The following is a 25,311-nucleotide window of genomic DNA, read 5'->3' on the forward strand; positions in this document are numbered from 1 at the left end:
CATTCTACAATATAACTGGCCCTTCATTGTCAAAAGTACCCCAAGGAATGACTGAGGAAGTGAGAAAGGATACTAAAGAGATGTGACTACTGAAGTAATGTGTGATTTTGAACTGAACTCTTTTGTTAGGATCTTTTGGGAACTATTGGAACCTGAATGGAGGCTGAGGATTAGATGGCAGTAATATGTCAGTGTTAATTTTCTGATTTTGATGGTGTATTGTGATTAAGTAGGAGGATGTTTATAAGGACATTTGTGCTCATCAAAGACTCACTAAAGTAGTGAGATACCTGGGACATCACATTGGCAATTTATTTTCAAATGATACTGTTCCTTTTTCTTTCAACCTAAAAGGTAAAATTCTTTTAATATATCTCTCTGTAGAGATACATTTAACATCATTTTAGCAGAAATTTAAAGTTCTTATGGTATCAAGTTTTGGAGAGGAGTTGTTTGGTTTTTTTTGGAGGGGGGTGCGGTTTGGCCATGCCTTGTGGCTTGCAGGATCTTAGTTCCTCAACCAGGGATTGAACGCAGGTCCTTGCAGTAAAAGTACCGAATCTCAACTTCTGGACTGCCAGGGAATTCTCTGATCAACAGGAACTTTTAAACACTGCTAATGGGAGTGAAAATTAGGTCAAACATTTTGAAAAACAGTCTGGGTTGTTCTGTAAAAAGGTTAAAGCATTCACATACAACATGACCCAGGAATTTAGATCCTAGGCATATTACCTATGAGAAATTCTGGTAGACTCATTGGAAACTACCTTGATGCTGGGAAAGATTGAAGGCAGGAGGAGAAGGGATGACAGAGGATGAGATGGTTGGATGGCATCACCGACTCAATGGACATGAGTTTGAGCAAGGTCTGGGAGTTGGTGATGGACAGGGAAGCCTGGAGTGCTGCAGTCCATGGGGTTGCAAAGAATCGGACACAACTGAGTGACTGATGACAATGACATGTGTTATAAAACTCTCCTTTTAAGGCAAAGTAATGATTAACACACGATAATAGGATAAGTTTATTCCTCTGAAGGAAGACAAGGGGAGAAGGTTGCGATGAAGCATGTTGGATGCACCCATATTGGTGATTTTATGGTTTTAAATTAAGTGGTAGCAATGTATTAGTTTGATTTATTATGCTGATTTTATCGTATATGTGTTTATATAGTATGTATCAAACACTGCATAAAACTTTTTTTACATTATTGAAAACACCGGGTAATTTGAGGTAACAGATTTGAATTTTCCCTTTTATGAAAAGGGCTTCCCCTTATAGCAAATCAATATGCCAAGACATTTTTCACTATGTAGTCAAACAATAAGCAGAAGAAAACCCTGGGCTAGAGCATTAAAATACTGCTCAATATTTTGTCCCAAGGTCCCAGGTTATTTGAGAATACTTCCAACTGTTTCTGCCTCAGCCTTAGAATACAGCAGGGATGGGTGGATACAATACTCTAGACGCCTTTGATGCTGTGTGCCCTCCTGGTATATCGTTTCCTAACCAAAGTTTTCCATAGAAGTAGACTTTGGCCTGCTGATTTTATTTGTTCTAAAAATCCTCTTTGAAGAATAAAATTAAACTCTTAAAAGGCTTTGCTGTTAACTAAAGAGGACCATCTCTAGTTGTCAGACAGTGAGTGCCCTGACACATGCGGAACACAAGAGATGGATTATGTAAATGGGTAGACAGCTTTATGAAACACAGACTAATGACCCTTGGAGCTCAGAGAATCAATGCTACAGAACATAGATGATTCCTGACAGCTTTTCCATGGGTTTTGTTTAACTTCAATGAGTGCATATATATTGAATCAATATTTAAACTACATGCAAAAGAAAATATTTGTAGTAGTTTAATACTGAGTTCACATTCTGAGGTACTGTAAATGAATATTTACCCTAACAGTCATTAATTAGATATAGAAGAGTTGTGTGGTCACTAAACATTTTATTTTCTGTTGAAGTTAATTCCTTTGAAATGGAGAAGATATAATGTAAACTTTATTGGCACAATCTTTACTAGTAAAATGTGGCAATAGACATCTGTCCCAAAGACATTTGATTGAACACATGTAATCATCACTTACCTCGCCACAAGGATAATACAGCAAAGCAGCAGCAGAAGAGTTTATATTTTAGCATCTCAAAGTACCCATTTTTGTATTTTCCACTACTTCAGGATGGATAGTACCATATGGCTTCCACATAAGTGGACCTGTTACCAATAAACTAGGACTGATGTGTAATTACGTTTTCAGTGATTCATCTGTGAAACACCCTGGGTTATTTTACATGGGAGCATCTGGTTCACATGTGTACAGTGGTTATTCTGTGGTGATTGACATCTGTATTCTTCTAATAAAGTCCCAGTTGCCCAGATGTGAGCTGTTGCCTTCTTTCTTATACAGACAAAGCCTGCATTTGAAAAATCCTTACCTCGACCCTGAATGTGAGTCTTCAATCTTCTGCACACACATACAGACACACACAGACAGACACACACACACCCAGCTTGCACTGTGACTGGAACATAATATAAATATTTCATGCATTGTATTTTAGTTGTTGAACAGATGTATGTAGGCACCTTTATCTCTTTCTATGCCTGTTTATACCATGACATCTGTTTTAGATTGTAAGCTCAAAGAGGGCAGTGACCATGTCAATTTAATATTATGCAGACAATATCCAGTAAAGCATAATTCACCTTCAAATGTTTGTTAAGTGTATGTCCATTAAGATGGTGATGTTAATGACTTTAGGGAAAATTGGAGCTTATAACCTGACTGTAAACATCTTTTTGCACTTTAAGAAATATTTGCTGTAAATGGCCCAACTTTCAACTTCACACATTTTAATTAGCCAGGTAACACATAAAGCTATCTTGTTTTGAGCAGAACTACTTTACTTTATATTAGAATAATTCTATAGTGATGTGTAATACAAGATTTTCAGAGAGGCAGAGTTCAAGGCAAGTTTCATGAAGGTGTAGGATTTTAGCTGAGGCTTCAAGAGTAAGTAGAGTGTAAGCATGTAATAATGAAGGAAGAAAACTTTTGAGGCAAAGAGAAAAAGGGAAAGAGGCACAGGTTAAAAGCATGGGGAAGGCCGGTAGGCCTGGGTCCAAGTCTTGCATTGGCCATTTATGAATAATGAGAACTTGGGTGAGTTGCTCAAGTATCTAAGGTTTTGGTTTCTTGTCTGGAAAATAGAAACCATATAGGACATAGGGTTGTTGTGACAACTACATGAATAAGGATTTTAACACAGTACTTGGCATAAGGAGTTACATTTAACAACTGTTAACTGTTGTTCTTGGAACATCTAAAACTTCTAGTTGGGATTCTTATTTGCACCAAAAAAAGGTCAAGGTTCTCTTCTTAACAAGTCATCTTTTTACCTCTTAAACTATTCTCTTCAATTACATGTGTGGCAGAGTGACATCAGAGCATAATTATGTATCCTTGAATTAAAATATCAATATTTCAGTGAATAAGAAACTTCTCAGTGAGTAAATCACCTTTGTTTTTGTTTTTGTCCTTTTATTTGTCCTGTGCACACAAGGCTCAGATGCTTTGTCCACTCTGACTCTTCCTGAATTCTGTGAAAAAAAGAACCTTTACCTTATCTCCAAGTTAATAATAACCATTTATTTAATGTTTAAGAAAGAGAATTTGGCACATCCATCAGCTAGCAAACCCAAAGCAATTATCTTCTGTAATAAGTCAGATTTGTACTTGTGCTTAGCTGCTCAGTCATGTCTGACTCTTTGTGATCACCATGAACTACATGTAGCCTACCAGACTCCTCTGTCCCTGGGATTCTCCAGGCAAGCGTACTGGAGTGGGTTGCCATGCCCTCCTCCAGAAGATCTTCCCCACCCAGGGATTGAACCCTCCTCTCTTATATCTCCTGCATTGGCAGATTGGTTCTTTACCACTAGCACCACATGGGATAATCTTTATTTTACTATATTTTAATGAAGTTTTAAAATTCTTTGTAATATGCATATATATTACTTTATAAAAACCTCAAATAGTTTTTTGTTGCTTGCATCCACTAGGATGTTATAGAATTTTTAAATTTCTGTATTTGAAGCTCAAGTTTTCATAAGAAGACTTAGGAAAATTCATTATTTCTTTTTACCAAATGTTTATTTTAAGAAGTAACTATTTCACCCTAAGGAATATTTTTTTTATTATTATTCAACACCCAAAATAAGGAGAGAAAATAATATAGAAAATTTAGATTCATAACTTTGTTTTAATGTTTATTTATTTAGGTATTTATTTATTTGACTGTACCAGGTCTTGATCACAGCATGTGGGATTTTTAGTTGTAATATGTGGGATCTAGTTCCCTGGCCAGGGATCAGACCTGGGCCCCCTGCATTGGGAATATGAAGTCTTAGCCACTGGACCACCAGGGAAGTCCCTAGACTCATAACTTCGAATGAAACCTAAATGTTACTCTATTCTCTTCTATCCTGAAAATGCAATACTATAATTTTGGACCTAGCAGGGAAATTCATATGTGGAAATAACCTTTTAACCTCATCCCACCTAAATGTTGGTTATTTGGATTGGATTTGTCTGGATATTGTCTACTGTTATTTTAATGAAGCTCTCATGAATATAAACAAATGTTTCCCTTAAATATTCAGTGCTCTAATATAGCAGTCAATTCCATTTTCTTTATGGGAAAAGTTGCTTGAAGAAAGAAAGCAGTTATTACTGTTATGAATAAAGCTTATTTTTCATCTTAACAGTCAACTATCTCTTCAGGAGTTACTGGAAATCACCATGTACTAAACATCAAATAGCATTTTATGTGTAACATGTTAACTTTTATCTGTACAATTGCAAGTACAAGTAAGCCTTATATAAACACAGATGTGTTCCTGACATCTAGATTTTGAACTTAAAATGTTTTTTAACCTTATAAATCAATACTTTGTACATACTTGATCACAGCATGTTATATTTAATGATTGAAATACATTTTTGCTCAGCTGGACTGTGAGATTTTCAAATTCTGAGATTATGTTTTATTTGTTCATCTCATAGGCTAGCATAGTGCCTTACACTGATAAAATATTGATTCAAGTAAGGAATGTATGAAAAACAGGTTACTATAATTATTGACTGCTACTTCTCCTTAATATTTTCTATTAGTTTGTTTATATTGTAGGCTAAGTAGTCTTTGTGATCTGAGAAAAATCTATTATTTATAACATTTCTAAAAAAATGTCCTTAGTTTGTTCAAAAACACTTTGTTAAGAACAATTCTTTCCTAAATCGTTAATCTCCTGTGTGTGGTTAAACTACACAAAGACAACCATGGTTCCTGCCTTCTGGAAATTTAAGATTCTTACAAATGCAATTTTTAGTGTTCCTTCTAGTTACTTCCAAATTTCTTAGTTACATTAATAGAAAAGTGTTCAGTGATAGATTAGGAAATGCCAAACATCTTTCTTCTTTTGCAGTTTGATAAAGGGGCCTATTTTTACAGAAAGCTATAAAAGAATGACAGCAATTTAAAAGAAGATTTTGAAAGTTTCTCTGTTTCTCCATCCATAGAGGCCCAGTAACATCTTGAGAGGACTTTGGGGGTTATATATATATTTTCAGGGACATTGTGACCAGGCTGTAGAATCTCACTATTTTCCTTGCGTGTCTATAGCCTGTTCGATTTTCATGGTTGTCTTTTGGGGCCGCGTGTGAATTTATGGATGACAGCTTTTACTAATTCCAAACAAGTGTTAGAATTTCTTGGTGTAACATTTTAATTTCTGTTTATGGTTTCTGATTTTTGAAATCTGATCCCTCTTCTCCATTGGTCATTGATGGTGAGATTGTGGTTGATAATTCCCTGTTGCTAACAGGAGTCACATTTCTTCTCAGAATAAAGGATGCATGGCGCTGAAGATGTTATTTCACTTCTGACTTTTACTTGCAGTAGGAATGAAAGTGTAATTGCTTCTTTTTTTCCTTGTTGTTTCTCAATAAGCAGATAGCAGAAGTTTAGGTTAATCAACAGTCCTAAAGCTTAAGTAATAATAATAACAAGAACAACAGTTTGATGAAACTTGTTAATAGAAAATCCAACTAACTAGAGTCTTTTGAGTGTGTGTTTACTTAGAAGTTGACCAGCTTTTGCTAGTGAGGGTTTTAGCCATGAGGATTGAAACACCATTCATTTAACCATAGATCTCCCTTCCCAAACATTCCAGTGAAGTGGAGTATAACTAAACTTAGTGGTATTTGTGTGAACTTGTAAGCATATAAATTTGTAAACACCCAAAACTACTTGGAAAAAAAAATAATTTAAGTTACTTCATAATGTAACGTGAGCTAACTAGTGGTCAGCAAAAGTTGTAAGAAATTAAAATTTCCTTCCTTAAGTATAAGTTTTATGTGATTGCATTTCTAAAAATCTAGAGTTGCCCTTCTGATCTGGAATGGTTTTTATTCTGTGAAATGTGTATGAAACTAGCTAAGGCTTTTTTCATGCTCAACTCTAAGAGAAAAACGGCAAACACCCTCAACAAGACATTTCTTAGTCTATTTCAACACACACAGTTTGTTCTTTTAGGAATTGTGCCAAATTTTGAAAGAAACAGTGATTGTAAATCATAGTCCTTGTTCTCCAATTGCTTACAACATAAGTGACCAAAGATGTGCGGAATTAAAGTCTGTGGTTGATATTCCTTCCTTTGAAAAGTGGTTTCTATGTCTCTTCCCTTTAAATCTATATGGGCTTTTGATGCGTTTGTAAACAGTAGAATGCAGAAATGATGCTTTTGCTTTATCAGAGGATAAAAACCAGAGACATCACTTTGCTGACAAAAAGTCCACATAGTCAAAGCTATGGTTTTTCTAGTAGTCATGTGTGGATGTGAGAGTTGGACCATAAAGAATGTTGAGCACCGAAGAATTGATGCTTTCAAACTGTGGTGCTGGAGAAGACTCTTGAGAATCCCTTGGACAGCAAGGAGATCAAACCAGTCCATCCTAAAGGAAACCAATCCTGAATACTCATTGGAAGGACTGATGCCAAAGCTGAAGCTCCGATACTTTGGCCACCTGATGCGAAGAGCCAACTCATTGGAAAAGATCCTGATGCTGGGAAAGATTGAGGGCAGGAGGAGAAGGGGGCAACAGAGGATTAGATGGTTGGATGGCATCATCAACTCAATGGACATGAGTTTAAGCCAACTCCGAGAAATAGTGAAGAACAGGAAACCTGGCGTGCTGCAGTCCGTGGGGTCGCAAAGAGTTGGACACGACTGAGCAACTGAACAAGTCAGCAGGGGCACTTCATGCTTGCAACCCTAAGCTTTCATGGAAGAAGTCTGACTATCCTAGGCTGCCAGGCTGCAAGGAAGCCAGGCCACTGAAGAGTCTCCAGGAACCAGTCCTAGTCTTTCAGGACTCCCAGCCAAGCATCAGATATGGGTGAATGAGCTTTAAGAGCACTCCAACTCCCAGCCATTGTGTCAGCCCGTTTTCCAGTACCCCCCAGTTAAGGCCCGGACACCATGGCACAACAACAAACTATCCTCACTGTGCCCTTTCCACATTTCTGATTCACAGAAAAGTATGAACATAATAAAATTGTCACTGTTTTCTGCCACTAAGTTTAGGGTGGTTTGTTACACCGCAGTGGTTACAGGAACAAAGACTTGCTTGATTTAAGATGTGCTGCAGTAGAACAGGAGATAATTAATTCCTCTGCCTAGGAAGGTTTCCCAGAAGCAAGAACATCTGAACTTGGCTTTTAGTGACGAGTAGGAGCCTACAAAGTAAAGGAGGTAGGAGAAGGAGTTCTCAAACTGAGGGAACAGTGTGAAAAATATGGCAGTGAAGACTGAAGGATGCACTTGGGGGATGACAAGAAGTTTGTTGTAGAAGTGCACTGGCTAGTTAGAGCCAAAAAGGCAGACATGAAGCTAGCATTTTGTAATAATTTATTTTTGCTATGCCAAGGGAGTTTCAGCTAAAGCTATCAACTAAATGGGCTGAAGGAGAAAACAATAAAAGGCAAAGAGAAAAGTCAGTAATTATATAGTTCAGATTGCAGATGATCAAAGCCGAGATACATAGTTTTCTTATAGGAGCAAAATAAGATCAGTTAGGTAACAATGGTTATTTAATTTAAATAATCAGTTATTTACTCAATATGTTTGTTCAAGTCTTCATAATTAAAAGCTACAGCCAGTCATACATTTTGGCAAATCAAACCAATGCTTTTACAAAACACTGATCTCATTACATTTGTTAATGATACTTCTGAATGCCATGTAAAAGCTTCCTCCACTATGAATTTTGAATAATTATGATTATTTTTACATTTTTTAAAGACTCTGATTGCAGTGGGACATTTAAAGAAATAAGACCAAATTGTATCAGTTAAAACACTACTGGAACCATATGTTGCATTTATGCTACTTCCTCAAAATAAACATAAGTTCACTAAAAAAAATTCTTGAAAAAAAAATGGTAATTTATGTAATCATAAAGATATCACAGTGAGAAAGTGTATAGTACTTAGTAAAAATAGTTCTATAAACATAACACACAACTGTAGTCAACAGCTTTCTGTGTGGACTGGATTGCAGTTTAGTTATGACTTTTGAGCTTTTCTTGAAATTGTAATACTATACGTGTAATAAACTTTTTAAGGGCAGAAAGTTTAGATAAGTCATTCTGAGCACATAGACTGAATCCTCCATGGCTTGTTCTGCCTTATCTCACAGTGACTTGTCACCAGTTGTGAGGTATAGTGATTTGTAAACATTCTATACAATAGTTTTACTTTACACTTTGGTTGTATTTTTAAAGTCAACTGTAAAGTTTAATCTTTTTAATTCAAAATCAGAATCCTCAGAATTTTGTAGATTGCTTCCATCTGCCTTCTTGCAGCTTCTGGCACATTTCCTTAAGACAGACAGAACATCTCCCAGAATTTGAGCAGAGACCCTCTACATTTGCCAGTAATACCACATTATGTGTATACTTTGTGAAGAAATGTTTTTTGTTTGTTCATTTTCTGCATCATTTATATGATACTCATTTTATCTAAAAGTTATATGAGGTTGATGATTGTCCAAGATAGTTTGTCTTCTTTAAAACGTCTGGCTGCCACATGATCCTTGGTCACCCATTCCATGAAAAGCCCAGAAAAATATTCAGGAACAATTTGGGGGCTGACTGCTACTCAATAGATCAGAAGAGAAGGAGATTGGTAGGTCACAGCACAGGATGGCGCTCATGACAGGTTTGCTGCCTTGTGAGCCAAGGAATTAATTAGAGTGGGTAATTTTGAGACAACTAAGAATCAAGTCCACTAGCAAGTACTAAAATAATGGGAAAATCTAATTAAAATAGAAACTGAATTCTCTTACTGTAAAACAAAAGATCACAGAATTTCAAGAGAGAAAGAGAAGGCAAGGGAGGAGAAGGAGAAACCTCACAAAGCAGAGTATTTATTTGCCAGGAAACAGCATTCATTCTTATTTATTTATAGGTTTAAAAAAAAAAAAAAACTACCAGTGAAAAAATTCAAGTATCTTCCTGAAGAAAAAAAGCAAGTGCTTTTTAAGTGTTAGAAAAGAGGTTTACTGGTGATTAGGGTAATTAAGGATCAAAACTAGGTTCTGAAGAGGACAGAATGAGTCCATACAGCAGTACAGAACCAGTTTTTTTTAAGTCCCATTGTTTATTGGTCCAAAATAAGTGTGAGCAATTGTTAGGTTTGATTTGAGTCTGGTGTACAAAGCTCACTGAAAGTGCTGGGTTTGGACAGATTATAATAATTTGCAGGCCCAGTGCAAAATGAAAACGCAGAGCCCCTTTGTTCAGAATTATTAAGAATTTCAAGATAGCGACAACAGAACCTGAAAGCAGAGATGAAGCCCCTGTAAGCTTGTGGCCTTGTGTGACTGACAGCATAGTCATACACCCATGAAGGTGGCATTGTCTGTGGTTCTTTAACAGCCTCACTCATTAGAGCTGTCAGTGAAACAGCTGTTATCCCCTAGACAAGGGCTGTTGTTAGTGTCGATTCAGGGGAGCTCAGCACTCAGGGTTACCTCTGCCTCGGAGCATTTGTTTGTTCCCTTTGTACCCCAAGCATCTTGCATGTAAGCACGCAGTGAATAGTGGATAGGGCAGATGATGGATGATGTGGTTGCCAGCCTCTGTCAATGATTCTGGTTCAGCTCTTCTCTAGATAAGAAGCCCCAGTGTGGATTCTTTTACGTTTCAGTTCATATTGCACAGACCTTGCAGAAGCCTCCTCCAGTCAGCCTGGAGGTTTCTTTTAGCTCTGGGCCTTGGGAGTCCTGCGCTTACTCAGGTCTGTTTTTCTTTTAAGTGATCCTGAAACGTTTAAACTCATAGATTAGAATAATATTTGAGCCATAACCAAGTTAAGGCTAGACTAATGCTTCCTCCTCCATATCCCCCAATAAAAAGATGTATACCTCTTAATTCCTGGGAGCTGACACTGTGTTAGAGCACAATGGCAAAAGAAAATTAAGGTTGCAGATAGATTAAAGTCGCTAATTAGCTGATCCTAAAAGTGGCTAAATTATCCTGGATTAACTGGATAGGTCCCGTGTATCACAAAGGCTCTTAAGGAAGAGAGGGGGAGAAGAGTCAGAGAAAGAGATGTGACCAAGGAAGCAGGGTCAGAGTGACATGCTAGGAGAAGGTGCCCACCTGCCACTGCTGGCTTTGAGGATGGAGAAAGGGAGTAGCCTCTGGAAAACTCTCCGCGGGGGCTTCCAGAGAGGAGCACGGCTCTGCCAACACCTTCATTTTAGCCCAGTGAGACGTGGGTCAGATTGCTGCCCTCCAGAACTGTCAGATAATGAATTGTGTTGTTTTAAGCCGCTGCGTTATGGTCGTTTGTCACAGCAGCAGCAGGAAACCCAACAGCTGGCTCCACATTGCGGCTACGGCTAAACGATCACTCCTGGTCCCTGGTTCATTAGGAGTCGCTAACCTCCATGGCAGGGTATTATTTTCTGCCCATGTGTTTTCCACTTCTCTTGGTAGCCTGAAGTAGAGTTCTGTGTGTGTTTTCTGTGTTTTTAATTTCCTTCATTGGACCACTATAATACATTTTTGGGTTCAGGCTAGTAGATGTTACATTCTAGACAAAGCAATCAATGCAGGCTGTTTCAGAAACACTAGTTTCTTGGGATATCAGTAAAAAAGAGGCTTCGGCTGCCAAATTCATTTGTAAAACTGAGGATAACCAAGCTACATTTCTTTTTTGTAAAACACTTAAAAAAATAATCTGTGTATAAATGGTTTTTTAAAATCTCGATAGTTTAAGAGAATATCCAGCAAAAATTGTCCATCCTTCAGCTCAAGCTCCTCTCTCCAGAGTCAGCCGTTGCTAGTTTCTTGTGAATCCTTCCAGAGATATTCTGATATTATACATATATATATATATATATACATATATATATATATATAAATGCACATACACACACACATATAAATATGTATGTGTGTGTACACGCACACTCTGATTTTCTACACACACTCTCCTGTACCTTGCTTTCATTTTACTTAATAATTTAACAAGTTTATGGAAGAACTTCAGTAGCTTTAAATGTATAATATGCATATGAAACACTTAATGGACTTAATGGAGAAAAATAAATATTTTCCAAACATTTTGGACCACAGATTTTATTTTTTTAGAGTGAAATCTTCTTCATTTAAAGTACTTTTTCAGACACACTGAACAACACCAAACTGCCTTCCTCTGGAATACAAATAAGAATTAATGACTCCCTTACACAGATGTAACAAGAAGGGTATGGATTTCGGAGTAAGGGAAACCTAGACTAATATCCTCATTCCATTGTTGACTTGCCTGCCTGCTCACGTGCATGTTTACTGGCTGTGTGGCTTTGAGAGGTTGCTTAACTTACTGAGCCTTCTTGATAATACTGTTTACCTCATCCGGTCATTTGTTTGTTAATTAAAACATGGACTCAATGGAACATGTATGAGCCTGGGTGTGTAAAGCAGAGTCATTCTACTTGAGAAGCTTCTAGTCTAGAGGGAAGCTTCACTTGTAGCACACTAAGCAGCAAAAAACAGTGGCCTATCTTAAAGTTGTGGAATCATTTTCTATTAATATGACAATTTTCTACTTTTATAGGCACAGATCACTAGTAGCAGATGTCTCCTATACTACTTCAAAACTTGTAAGGAATACAGGAAGTTTAACATAGGATTTTTCAAGTATTAACTTTTTTAAAGTCTGTATGGACTTTGATATTGCTTATCTAGTGAATTATCAGAGTAATGTTATTTATCTAAATAAAGTAAGAAGGACAAAATCCTTCAGTTTATCATGAAATTCTTGCATAAATTCTGGCATGGTTGTGGATTATGGACGTATTTATCTTAATGTCTTGTGACTTTAAATGTTGAGTTGGATAGAACTAGATAATCTTATTTTCAGACTCACAATATAAATATTTTACAGGAAAATTGTATAATTATTCTTTCCCAATATCTATAAGGCATACAAGTACATTTTAGCATTGGTTGTTTACTCTTCATAATTCTCTTTTCTGTGTTTTACTCAAAATTAGTTATTTCAAAGCATATTTCTATTTTCTTATTGTTCTTGATAAACAGCAAAGGAATATTCATTAGAAAAAAATGTTTAGGAATTTAACTGAAAATAGCTAGTGCAATTTCTTTTATTTGCCATTTTGGTTGCCAGAAAAAAAGCTTCAGCTTCTTTTCATTTTCTCAGACCAGTGAAATGCTGTCTAGGCCTGTTGAATTCCAGACAATGTTCAATACTTGTTTTACTGAATCCTGATGACTTCAGTATGTTAATTTCTTTAGGAGACACTTTTGGCTTTTATAAGGTCAACTAGAAATGGGTAGCTATTTTCCCATTTATTTGAGGCTCAAATATTTTTTAAAATACTAATATTTAACTTGAAAATACAGTGGTAACTTTGGTGATATCAAATCTTTAAGCCCATTATTTATAACTTTTGCATTTAAAAGATGTTTCTCTGATTGAGTTTGTTCCATAATGGCAACTCTGTTAAGGCCAGTATGATAGCTGCCTAGTTACTTAATAGTAGCAAGTACCTAATACTTGAACTTGCCTGTTTTTTGTCGTCATTTTGGTGATGGTTTGATTTGTTACATTCTGAAAAATAACCCGTTAAGTACTTGACTTTTACTATTACCAAGTAACGTATGTCCCAGCCAGTGCTCAGTTCTGTTTGTCTCCATTGCACTGCCCTTACTGCATCTCTCATCTTCACCCCTGCTGCACATCTGACCTTTGCCCCAGTCCCAGAGCAGAGTCAAAGATGAGATGGGTGGATGCAAGTTGGTAGTAAAGGAAAGCGCGCTCTCTCTCTCTGTTTATAGATAGATAGATATAGATATAACTTTCCTCATAATGTGAGAGAAAGAGCTACTTCAGAATGCTCTACATTGGTGGCCAGGCAGGCACTGACCATTGGCCATTTTGCTAGATTTTTGCTGTGATGGCTGCAGTCTGAGGGTTTAAGACCTTTCCTCCCAAAAGAAAACATTGTCTGTTCTTCTTGTCTATAATGAATCACTAGCATAGCAACATCCTTCCAGATTATTCTTTTCAAGTCCAGATACGAATTCTTGGTGGGTGAAATAATTTACCTAACGTGTGTCTATGGATTCAGCAGTCAAAGCTGTATAGAAACCCAGCATTTTGGGTGGCAAATGGGAATAGCACAAGCTGTGAGCACACAAAATAAACTAGGTTCTTGGCTTCTGCAACAACTGTCTTCCCTGATTCTCCCCATATCTTTTGAATCATTCTATTTCAATCTTTTATTCATCTTTCTCTCTTGCCATCTGCCTCTGCAATTTTCACATTTCCTGGGATTCTATAGGGCTTCCCACGTTGCTCCAGTGCTAAAGAACCCATGTGTCAGTGCAGGAAACATGGGTTTGATCCCTGGGTTGGGAGATCCCCTGGAAGAAGGAACTAGCAACCCACTCCAGTATTCTTGCCTGGGAAATCCCAGGGACAGAGGAGTCTGACACGCTACAGTCCGTGGGGTCTCAAAGAGTCGGACATGACTGAGCACGCACACATGCACAGAATTCTATACCAAACTTTTTGTCTCTGGTACTCTCTCTGGGAGTCTCTTCAACTCATTTGAACATCTCTTCAGCTCATATGTCTTTAGCGGCCAGCAATATGACAGTGACTGCTATCTCTGTACATGTAGTCCAGTCATCTCCCCTGAGCTCTACATTTATACGCTTATATATTATAAGCATTTACCTACTCAGCATCTGTCTCTATTTAGGTATCATTTGGTCACTTCAGACTGACTCATTATAACTGAAATAGAACCCTTTATGCACAGTACGCAACTTGCCCCTTCTGGGTCACCATCTTCACACCAGCCAAAATTACAAGACTCTGAAATCTGAGAGCATTGTAATGAAAGAACAAATAAGATACCAAACTATTATGTGCATACACAGATACATACATATCAGTGTTCAAAGTGTAACATTATATAGTTTTACATGTTTTTGACTTTAAGTAGATAGAATCATATTGTGTATTATTTTGTGCCTTGTTTTTTGCTCAACATCTCATGTTTGAGACTCATGCATGTGCGTATGCCATAGTGTGAAAACTCTATAATTTTCCTGCTCATTTTTCTGTAGAGAGACGTTTGGGTAGTTTTCAGTTTTTCACTATTATAGACAATGCACATTTGTGCACTATCTCCTGACACGCATATGCAAATATTTGCCAGAGTATGTAACTAGAGCAGAATTCCTGGTTATAAGTACATAAATCTTCATATACCTGGACAGTTATTGCCAAATTGTTATCTAAAGTGGTTTTAAATGTTTACACTCCAGCCAGTAGTAATTCATCTTGTCATTTCCTGTTCTCTGTGATCTTTGCTATTGTTGGACATTTTTGTTTTTGCTAATCTGACGTAAAATACTTTTTACTGTTTTTCATTTGCTTGGTTGAAACTTCCTTGGTTTCTAATGAAGTTGAGATAATTATCATATGCTTATTTGGCCCCACTGTTCCCTCTTCTTGGAAGTTTCTGTAGTCTTTGGCATATACTTTTAAATTATGTTGTTGTTTTTTTAATTGTTTGTACCTTTGGATAATAATCCTTTGTGAGCATATGTTGCAATATTTCCTCTCAATTTGTGATTTCTTCCATCTCTTTAAAATGTTTGTACTTATTTCTTATTCTTCTAATGTAATTGAATTTATCTCTCTTTATCTTCATGGTTTCACTTTCTGCTTTAAAAAAAAGAACATCTCTATCCTAAGATCCTGAACATATTTTCCTTTATTTTCTTCTAAATGCTTTAAAGTTTTGCCTTTTCTCATTTAATTGTTTAATTCACCTGGAATTGGATTTTATGTGTATCGTGTACAGTTTGTTCTTGTTTAGTCAGTAAGTCATGTCTGACTCTTTTGCAGCACCATGACCATAGCCCACCAAGCTCTTCTGTCCATAGGATTTCTTAGGCAAGAATACTGAAGTGGGTTGCCATTTCCTTCTCCAGTTAGCCCACATACAAATTGACTTTTAGTTTTTGACTTTAGAACCGTTGTTCATGTCATAGTCAAAGGAGAATAATTTTTCAAGTGTCATAATGCCGTCAATCATTACACATTTCCTGAACCTCTCCGTCTGCTCAAATTGGCACGTTGACATTTTTTCAGAAATATTGTTTTCAGAATATGTTATAAAATGCAAGTAATTCACTCAACGATACTAATGGTTCTCATTTGATAAGAAAAGACTGATATTACAGCCATGCTGATATCAATGTTAAACTTGACTGAGAAAATTTCTTTACAAAATGAGCCAATACCTAGAAATATCATTTTAAAAGTTGTTGGTAATCCAACTCCCAGAAATTTAAAAGAGAAAGTCAATTATTCATTCTAACATTTTAGGGAAGCTTTCCCAGGATGAATAATTCTTGTGCCAGTCTAACTTTTGATCTACACTATTAATTAGATGGTGGTAATACAGTTTGACTTCCCTGGTGGCTCAGACGGTAAAGAGTCTGCCTACAATGTGAGAGACCAGGTTTCGATCCCTGGGTTGGAAGATCCTCTGGAGAAGGAAATGGCCACCCACTCCAGTATTCTTGCCTGTGAAATCCAGTGGACGGAGAAGCCTGGTAGTCTATAGTCCATGGGGTCGCAAAGAGTCGGACACAACTGAGTGACTAAACTTTAAAAAAACTTTTCAATGCAGTTTGATTCAAGTTCGTGTGTGTGTGTGTGTGTGTGTGTGTGTGTTTAAATGCAGTGTGAAATCAAGTTATAAAACATAGAACTCTCTGCAACTATATTATTGAGGCTATAGCCATTTTTTAATAAGGCTGTCATGTTCTAGAGAAGCTTCATTTATTCACTTTATTTGAAAAGTCCTTATACTTTAGCCTTTAACTGTGCAATGATGATTTCTTATTCTGTCATTAACCTTTCCTTTTTAATTCATAGTTTTCATTGATTCCACAGGTATTATTGAGAGCTTGTATTTTGCAAAGTAGTCTATTTGAGCATAACTGTCTCAGAATTTAGGGACTAAAGGAACTCCAAGATCTTTTATAGTAACCCTAACTTTCTACAATTTAAATTAAGACACTGAGATCCAGAAGTGTGCCATCACCTGACCAAAACCTTAAATGTGATAAAGCATAAATAAAGATCTCCCAACCTTGGATCCAGAATTCTTCCTGTTGAACCATGTTGTCCATAAAAACTAAAAATATACTTGAATCCTAAGTCTTAATATATTGTTTATAACATTCCTAAAGGAATTTTGTGAACAAATTATATTACAATCCTTGCCTTAAAGCTACTTATAAAATGTTGAGGATGAAAAAACATATTTGAAAAAAAAATGGAGAAAGTAAAAAGTTTAACTGAAAGCTTCCTGAGGGACAGAAATTATGTGTAACCTTTATCAAATTTGATATATTTCCCTAACACAGTGAGCTGATCATAGTACATACTTAAGTATTGATTAAATGATAAACTATGTATTGAAATATTGGATGCAGACATTAGGTACTTTAAATGATCAGAGAAAATAAAAACTAACTTCAATTTGGAAAGTAAAAACAAAAAAAGAAAAGAAACAAGTCTTCATGGAAGATTTAGAATTTAAAGTGGGCCATAACTAATGGTTGCAATTTAATTAGAAATAGAGGAACTCTCAATTTTAAAAATATTTGTTTAGCTCACTTTCTATTAAGACTTTAGATACAGGTTCTCTGAGTTATTTGCTTTCAGATTTCACCTCTTAGCATGAGTGTTTAGAATAAGCATGCTCATGAAAAAATAGTATGATAAATATGCTAAGATATGGGTATAAGGATTTTAATTGTTGTACTATTTACAAGAGCATTAAGAAATGGAACCAACCCAAATAGTCATCAGTGGATTAATTGTTAGTACAAACAATTTAAAATTAATGGTGAGTATAGTGGAGGTGATGGAATTTCAACTGAGCTATTCAAATCTTAAAAGATGATGCTGTTAAAGTGCTGCACTTAATATGCCAGCAAATATGGAAAGCTCAGCAGTGGCCACACAACTGGAAAAGGACAGTTTTCATTCCAATCCCAAGGAAAGGCAATGCCAAAGAATGTTCAAACTACCACACAATTGCACTCATCTCACACCCTAGCAAAGTAAAGCTCAAAATTCTCCAAGTGAGGCTCTAACAGTATGTGAACAAAGAACTTCCAGATGTTCAAGCTGGATTTAGAAAAGGCAGAAGAACCAGAGATCAAATTGGCAACATCCATTGGGTCATCAAAAAGGCAAGAGAGTTCCAGAAAAACATCTGCTTCATTGACTACACCAAAGCCTTTGACTGTGTGGATCACAACAAACTGTGGAACATTCTTAAAGAGATGGAATACTAGACCACCTCACCTGCCTCCTGAGAAACCTGTATGCAGGTCAAGAAGCAATAGTTAGAACTGGACATGGAACAACAGACTGGTTCCAAATTGGGAAAGGAGTACGTCAAGGCTGTATATTGTCACTGTGCTTATTTTACTTATATGCAGAGTACATCATGTGAAATGCTGGGCTGAACGAAGCACAAGCTGGAATCAAGATTGCCGGGAGAAATATCAATAACCTCAGATATGCAGATGACACCACCCTTATGGCAGAAAGTGAAGAACTAAAGAGCCTCTTGATGAAAGTGAAAGAGGAGAGTGAAAAAGTTGACTTAAAACTCAATATTCAGAAAACTAAGATCATGGCATCTGGTCCCATCACTTCATGGCAAATAGATGGGGAAACAATGGAAATAGTGAGAGACTTTATTTTCTTAGGCTCCAAAATCACTGCAGATGTTGATTGCAGGCACGAAATTAAAAGATGCTTGCTCCTTGGAAGAAAAGATATGACAAGCCTAGACAGCATATTAAAGAGCAGAGACTTTACTTTGCCAACAAAGGTCCATCTAGTCAAAGCTATGGTTTTTCCAGTATTCATGTATAGATGTGAAAGTTAGACCATAAAGAAGGCTGAATGCCAAACAGTTGATGTTTTTGAGCTTGAGCTGTGGTGTTGGAGAAGACTTTTGAGAGTCCCTTGGACTGCAAGGAGATCCAACAAGTCAATCCTAAAGGAAATCAGTCCTGGGTGTTCATTGGAAGGACTGATGCTGAAGCTGAAGTTCCAATCCTTTGGCCATCTATTGAGAAAGCTAACTCATTAGGAAAGACCCTGATGCTGGGAAAGAAGGCAGGAGGAGAAGGGGATGACAGAGGATAAGATGGCTGGATGGCATCACTGACTCAATGGACGTGAGTTTGAGCAAGCTTCAGGAGATGATGAAGGACAGGGAAATATGGTGTGCTGCAGTCCATGAAGTTGCAAAGAGCCAGACACAACTGAGCAAAAAAAGCAACAACAGCAACAATAGATCTATATTTTTCAACATGCAGAAATATTGATAATATATTTTAGAGTAAAAACATTTAGCTGCAAAAAAAAATTATATATATGATCTCATATTTGTAAAGAAAAACATGAAAACATAAATAATGCAAAGCAGGATGATGGACATTTTAATTTTCTTTTTCATGCTTTTCAGAATTTTTATAAAGTCTTTTAATAAACATGTGTTACTTATAAAAATGATTAAACTTTTTATCTGGGTGTGGGAGAGTTCTAAATTTATTCTCTTCCCTTACCACAGATATGAAATCTGTAGAACAGTGATCTCCATTCATGAACCACCTTTCACTGAGCACCTACTATGTACTAGATACTAAGAACAAAAGAGTCAAAATCTATTTCCTGGGCTCCTCATGGCTATAAAGAGATAAAAATCTGAAATGGAGAAACGGATAAATTTCCTTCAAACTTGTCACTTCAGAGTAGTCCCTTTGTCCTATTCTGCTTTCTTTGTTTTAAACTAAATTGATGGCTGTCTGTGTTGTGCTTATACAGTGTCTAGACGATGAATAAAGTTACAGAGGTTTTTCCATGTATGACTTTTTAATTGAAATAATTCAACTCTCTCTTTTGCTAGAAAAAAAAGCAATTCTAAGACATTTAGGCCTAAACAAAAATGTGTAATGTGTTTTGAGTTGACATTGAGAACTTATACATGTAATAATTATGCTTTTGTTCTGTACTGTATAATTTTCTCCTTCTATAGAATATATTTTCAGAAATTTAATTACATGTTACAGTAATTATGTCAGTATTTGTTGTTAATTTTAACACTGATTCTCCCAGAGGGTAGTACGTGTCATCTTGAGAATGCACTAATGCCTAGCACCTCAGCATTGCTGTGAGGGTTATGTTGTCTGAACTTGGCTTGCTCAGGATAAGACAGAGCTGTCCCAGATCTAGTGGCAGCCAGCCATGGTTAATTGCATGCAGTCATGAGGCCAAGGAGGACTCTGTAGAGGATTCATCTTTAGCAATCTGTACAGCTAAGTATGAGTACAGGCTTTTGGAAATACTCGTCTAAACATACTCAACATTTGGGGATTTTTAGGTGATTATTCTTTTAAATTAAAGAAGCTGTTAGCAGGAGTGCTTTTGTAGTTTATGTTGTATCAAGGGCTAAAAATAATAGTTTCCAAATATTTTGTAGGAATTTATAAGCATTTTCATTGATAATATCTCATTTAATCTTTAGACCACCTCTGAGGCAGGTGTTATTATTTCAGTTTTACAGGTGAGAGAACAGAGGTCCAGTTAGGTTAAATAACTTGCCTGAAGTCATGTAGCTAATAAGAAATAGACCTGGATTTCTACCTATGAGTCCTGACTTCAAATCCTGTTCTTTTTTAGCTATACCAAACTGCTGTCTTCTGCCTTTGTGGTTGGAAATGTGGGTATTTCTTTGCATATTACTGGGTTGATTCTGACAAGGTTCATACAAGGGCATAAACATACATTCCTAAGCTCTTCATTTGATTAAGCTGTTACCCTCCAGTTCACCACTTTTAAGACCAATTATGAGTTAGTGATCATGCCTTTTACCCTAGGACTCAGAGAATATTTATGTAAATATAGAGGTCAGTCCATTGATACGGTAACTGCAGTACTGAAACTGAAGAAATTCACTCACTAAATGAAGATATGTAGATTCAGTAAATGAATGTGGACCAACAGCATTTCATCAACAGCTGCTAATACAGGAAGGCATTATACACACAGGTACAATTGAATGACCCCTAAAAGAAATTTATGTGATCAGAACTTCCTGCTGTTGAGCTTCAAATGCATGTTCATAGTTAGAATTTAAAGGAGCTGAAGGAAAATGTAAATTGTTTTGAAACTATTAAAGAAATGGATTGAGAAACCTTCTGTATCTTGGCATAAAAATACAGCATTAGAGGATATCTTATTTCTTGACCTTAATTATGAATATTGTTGTAAGGTCTGTGAATTTTCATTATCTCAGAAAAGAGGCAGATTAATTCCAAAGCAGTTAAAAAAATTAAATTCCTTTCATTTATCTTTATGTTAATGCAACAGTTTGGAAGCAGGGTTCAACTTTTATTTCACTTATGTGTCTCTTAAAATTTTCTTTTATTCTATATGTAGGTTTTCAAAATAAAATTATTTTGATTTTTTCTTTTTACTCTAGGCTTAATCCTCCACTACCTGAGATGCCGAAAAAGGATCATGGCCCAGCTGAAAACATGTCCTTAGAAACTCTAAGAAATAGTAGTCCAGGAGACCTCTTTGATGAGATTTAATTGTTTCAAAAAGTACTTTGATATTCACAAGACTATGTTTTCATCCCATTCTTTAAACTGCAAAAACAAAATTTCAACTCAGCAGCAGCTCTTAGTGCACCTTACAATTTAATTACATACACAATGAGCTGAAACCATTGTGCAAAATAGATTACACATGTATATGAAAATATGATTTGATGACAGTGGTACATTATTCTAATGTGCTCATTCAGCATGCCTGTAATTACATAAAATCTCAGACCTTTTTATTGCAAAGGTCACGTGTACCTTATTCATTTCACACATATTACATGTAGTAGCTGTCTATCCTGTCTAGGAAGATTTTGAAAATAGAACAAATAAAATGTCTACAAATTCTTTTTCAAATAATCATATTCTAAACACTGATGTTTGAGTATTTTAATTTGTGAAATGATGTGAAAATCTAGTTTTAGTTTTTACACAATCTGAAAATCTGGTGATAAAACTTTTGATTGAAGATTTTGTATTCTTAATAAAATGTTATCTTGCTTAACTTTTTCCTTTACTATAGTATCAGGTCTTTATAGAGTGCATATTAATGTAAATGTAACATCATTTTGTATCAAAGCATGTTTTCAGAGATCTCAAGATCTCAGAACGATTGTACTGTTGGTCCCTCTGCCTAGAATGTTGATCTTTGTACATTTAGTTTCTTTTCACCTTTCAGATATAGAATCAAATGTCTCCTACTCCAAGGGGCTTCCTCTGAAATATACTTTAAAAAAGACATGCATATTCCCAGTCACTCTATCCCGTTGGAATGTTTTTTTCACTCTTTGTATCACTCGGCTTCCCTGGTGGCTCAGACGGTAAAGAATCCACCTGCAATGCAGGAGACTTGGGTTCGATCCCTGGTTTGGGAAGATTCCCTGGAGAAGGGAATGGCTACCCACCCCGGCATTCTGGCCTGCAGAATTCCATGGACTATAGTCCATGGGGTTGCAAAGAGTTGGACACACTGAGTGACTTTCATCTTCTTTTCATGTATCACTGTTTGGAATTACTATTTTTTTTCTTGCCTCTTATCTCTCTCTTCTCCTTCCTTCTATTTGTCTGTCTTTCTTTCACTAACCTACCACTGTCCCCACCCCCCACCCCCCAGTCTGTCTGCCTATAGAGAGTAAGCCCCATCATAGCAGAGGTATGACCATCTACTTTCTCTCTCCACCTGCCAGTACCTAGGACAGGGCTGGATTCCTAAAGGCTTAATAAGTGTTTACTGAAGAAATAAAAGCATGTCCATCACAGTGTAGGCACTCAGGTGATCTAGTTTCCTTAAGTTACTAGATCACTGTGAATACAAACTCATTAAAAGACTGAAATCTAGCTGGATGATTTGATATAAAGAAGGAATTTTTCAGAAAACATAACTACCTTCTGTGATTAATTAAAAATATACATATATATACACACAAGCTTGACTACAGAAAGATAATGAGAAAGAAATTATAGATTATTGTTTATATAAGAAATGGGCTTTTCTTGAGAGTTCCATGGTGATCCAGTGGCTTAATCTCTGTGCTCCCAATGCAGGGCCCGGTCAGGAAACTAGATCTCACATGTCACAACTAAGGGTTTGTATGCCACAACTAAAGATCCTGCATGCCATAACTAAGACCCAGCACAGCCAAATAAATCAACTAATAAATAGAAATATTTTTTAAAAAGAAATAAGATTTTATTGTCCATGGAACAATAAAATATTTTAAATAGAAATTTTCCTTCATTTTCATTTCTATACTGGTTTCCATTTAAGAGGGAGATTTTTAATTAAATGTAAATATAAATGTGTGAAATATAAAATTCTACTCGGTCACATAGAAAATTCACTTAATAATGAATTTGTGTAATCCAGGATTTACCTTGGATCTTTCCAAGGGGATTTGGTACATAAAGTACCAGAATCTCAAAATAATACCATCACATCTGAATAGACCACAAATGACTGACCAAAATTAGTATATACATCAGTGTATGTGTATATGTGTATGTACACACGTGTATGTTTTATATATGTGTATTTTTTTTAAGAGAAAGAGAAAACAGAATTTTGGCTGTTAACTAGCAGTGAGAAGAGAAGATGTTTCCTAAGGAATGGTAACAATACAATTTATAGTTCATGGTATAGTAGACTCTCGAACAACATGGGGTTGAACATGCAGGTCCACTTATAAGGGGATTTTTTCAATAGTATATAATATACTACTACACAATCTGCAGTTGGTTGAGTATTCAGATGCAGAATTGTGGATTTGAAGGATCTGAAGATATTGAGGAACCACAGATATGAAGGGCTGACTATATATTATACTTAGATTCTTGACTGTCTAGAGGGTTAGCACCCTTCTCCCCACATTGTTCAAGGTTCAGTTATATTTTTTACTTTTTCAGGGTTGGTTGTGGATCTTTTCAACCATTGCTGTGTGTCAGATTGATTCAGCTGGTTAGAATAGAGCATAATAAGCCCATAATCATGGTTTCCTCTTTTCTATTTATTGCTATTTTATAGTTCTTGTTCTCTGTAAACAGACATCTGTAGGTTTGGTTAAGAGGTCCAGATTCTGTAATTCCATGCTATGATTTTTTCCCCCACATTTTTCCTTTTCTATACTCTAAAACAGATTTTTGTAGAAGACACTGCAATGGAAGGCAAAAGAGTTGAAGCCTGGCTTTTTTGATCATGGTGCCCTCACTTCTAAAAACAAGGTGATTACATTTCTGAAGGGTGATTTTTGGCTTAAGGTTTATAATTATTGGCCCTGGCATCAGATGGTATGGGTCAGGCCTCATTAGGGAAGTTCATGGGAGAAAAAAATCCCATGTCAGGAAGAGATGTTTTTATTATGTGGTTTTTAAAAGGTCAGGAAACTACTTAAAATTTGTTCTTAGTGGCATATAACTCAAATTTATAAAATTCTAGGTCCCATGTTTTAGAGCCAAGCAGCTCTTTATTGGGTAAGTTTGATTCAACAATGTTTATAAAGGATTACTTATGCACAAAATACAGAACTGGGCCATGTGCGGAATTGAAGGATAAATCCATCCATTTACCAGGTATTCGTTAAGCATTCGTGTTGACCTCTACTCTGGGCACTAGATGAGGCAGTGAATAATACTAGCGCTCTGTTGCTGTCGAGTTTATATCCTAGCAAGTGAAATTTGGAGGTCTGGTCTCAAAATATATGGAGTGTATGAGATTGGAGCTTGAAACTACTATGTAATGAACCATAATATCAAGGAGTATTAGAATAAGTGACTTACAGAGAAAAATTTTTAAATTAAAGTTTTAGATGAGAATCCATAGACGATAAGACTTCCCTGGTGGCTCAGACGGTAAAGCGTCTGCCTGCAATGCGGGAGACCCGGGTTTGATCCCTGGGAGGGGCCGATCTCCTGGAGAAGGAAATGGCAACCCACTCCAGTATTCTTGCCTGGAAAATCCCATGGATGGAGGAGCCTGGTAGGCTACAGTTCATGGGGTCGCAAAGAGTCGGACATGACTGAGCAATTTCACTTTCACTTTCCATAGAAGATAAAAGATAAAATTGAGAGATTAAGAGAAATTGGTAGGTGTTGGGGAGAGTGAGCTAAGGATGTAGCTATCTTCCAGATCAGAGGAGAGTATAGAAGGTGCTGGGGTATCAGCTCTGAGGTTAATTTCCAAGTTTATAATTGTGAATCCTCAGAATGCAGAAGACAGGTTAGAAGATATTCCAGGGGGACTGTTGGCCCAGGGTGTTTAGTAGTGAGAATCTCAGTTTTATAATAAAGGTATGGTGAGCATTGAGCCCCGTAGGTCTATCTGGCACTTCCTTGGGAAGGTATGGGCTGCCAGAAAGCTTCAGGTCATGGAGACCTTGCTGGGCATCTGAGGATGGGAAAGGAAGGCCAGTCTGGAGGCCTCTCAGCAGATACTTCAAAGGAGCAGCCAACCTGCATCCTGTTATGTCTCTCCCATTCTCTTACTGTTATTTATACA

The 25,311-nt window shown here is 36.5% G+C and overlaps 1 protein-coding gene across 4 annotated transcripts in view; it reads left to right on the forward strand.

The window, feature by feature from the left end:
* Positions 1–21,825, forward strand: part of XRCC4 (X-ray repair cross complementing 4) — a 277,860-nt gene extending 256,035 nt beyond the window's left edge. For 3 of the 4 annotated variants that reach the window (XM_043913542.1, XM_043913536.1, XM_043913537.1), the window contains one exon: positions 21,197–21,825. In XM_043913542.1, coding sequence (XP_043769477.1) covers positions 21,197–21,308 — 112 coding nt within the window. In that variant the 3' untranslated portion in view covers positions 21,309–21,825. Of the gene's footprint in view, positions 1–12,192; positions 12,276–21,196 lie in introns of all 4 variants that reach the window. The other variant, XM_043913539.1, reaches the window with a different exon arrangement.
* Positions 21,826–25,311: the final 3,486 nt, after the last annotated feature.

The sequence above is a fragment of the Cervus elaphus genome, chromosome 9 (genome assembly GCF_910594005.1).
Source record: "Cervus elaphus chromosome 9, mCerEla1.1, whole genome shotgun sequence".
NCBI lineage: Eukaryota > Metazoa > Chordata > Mammalia > Artiodactyla > Cervidae > Cervus > Cervus elaphus.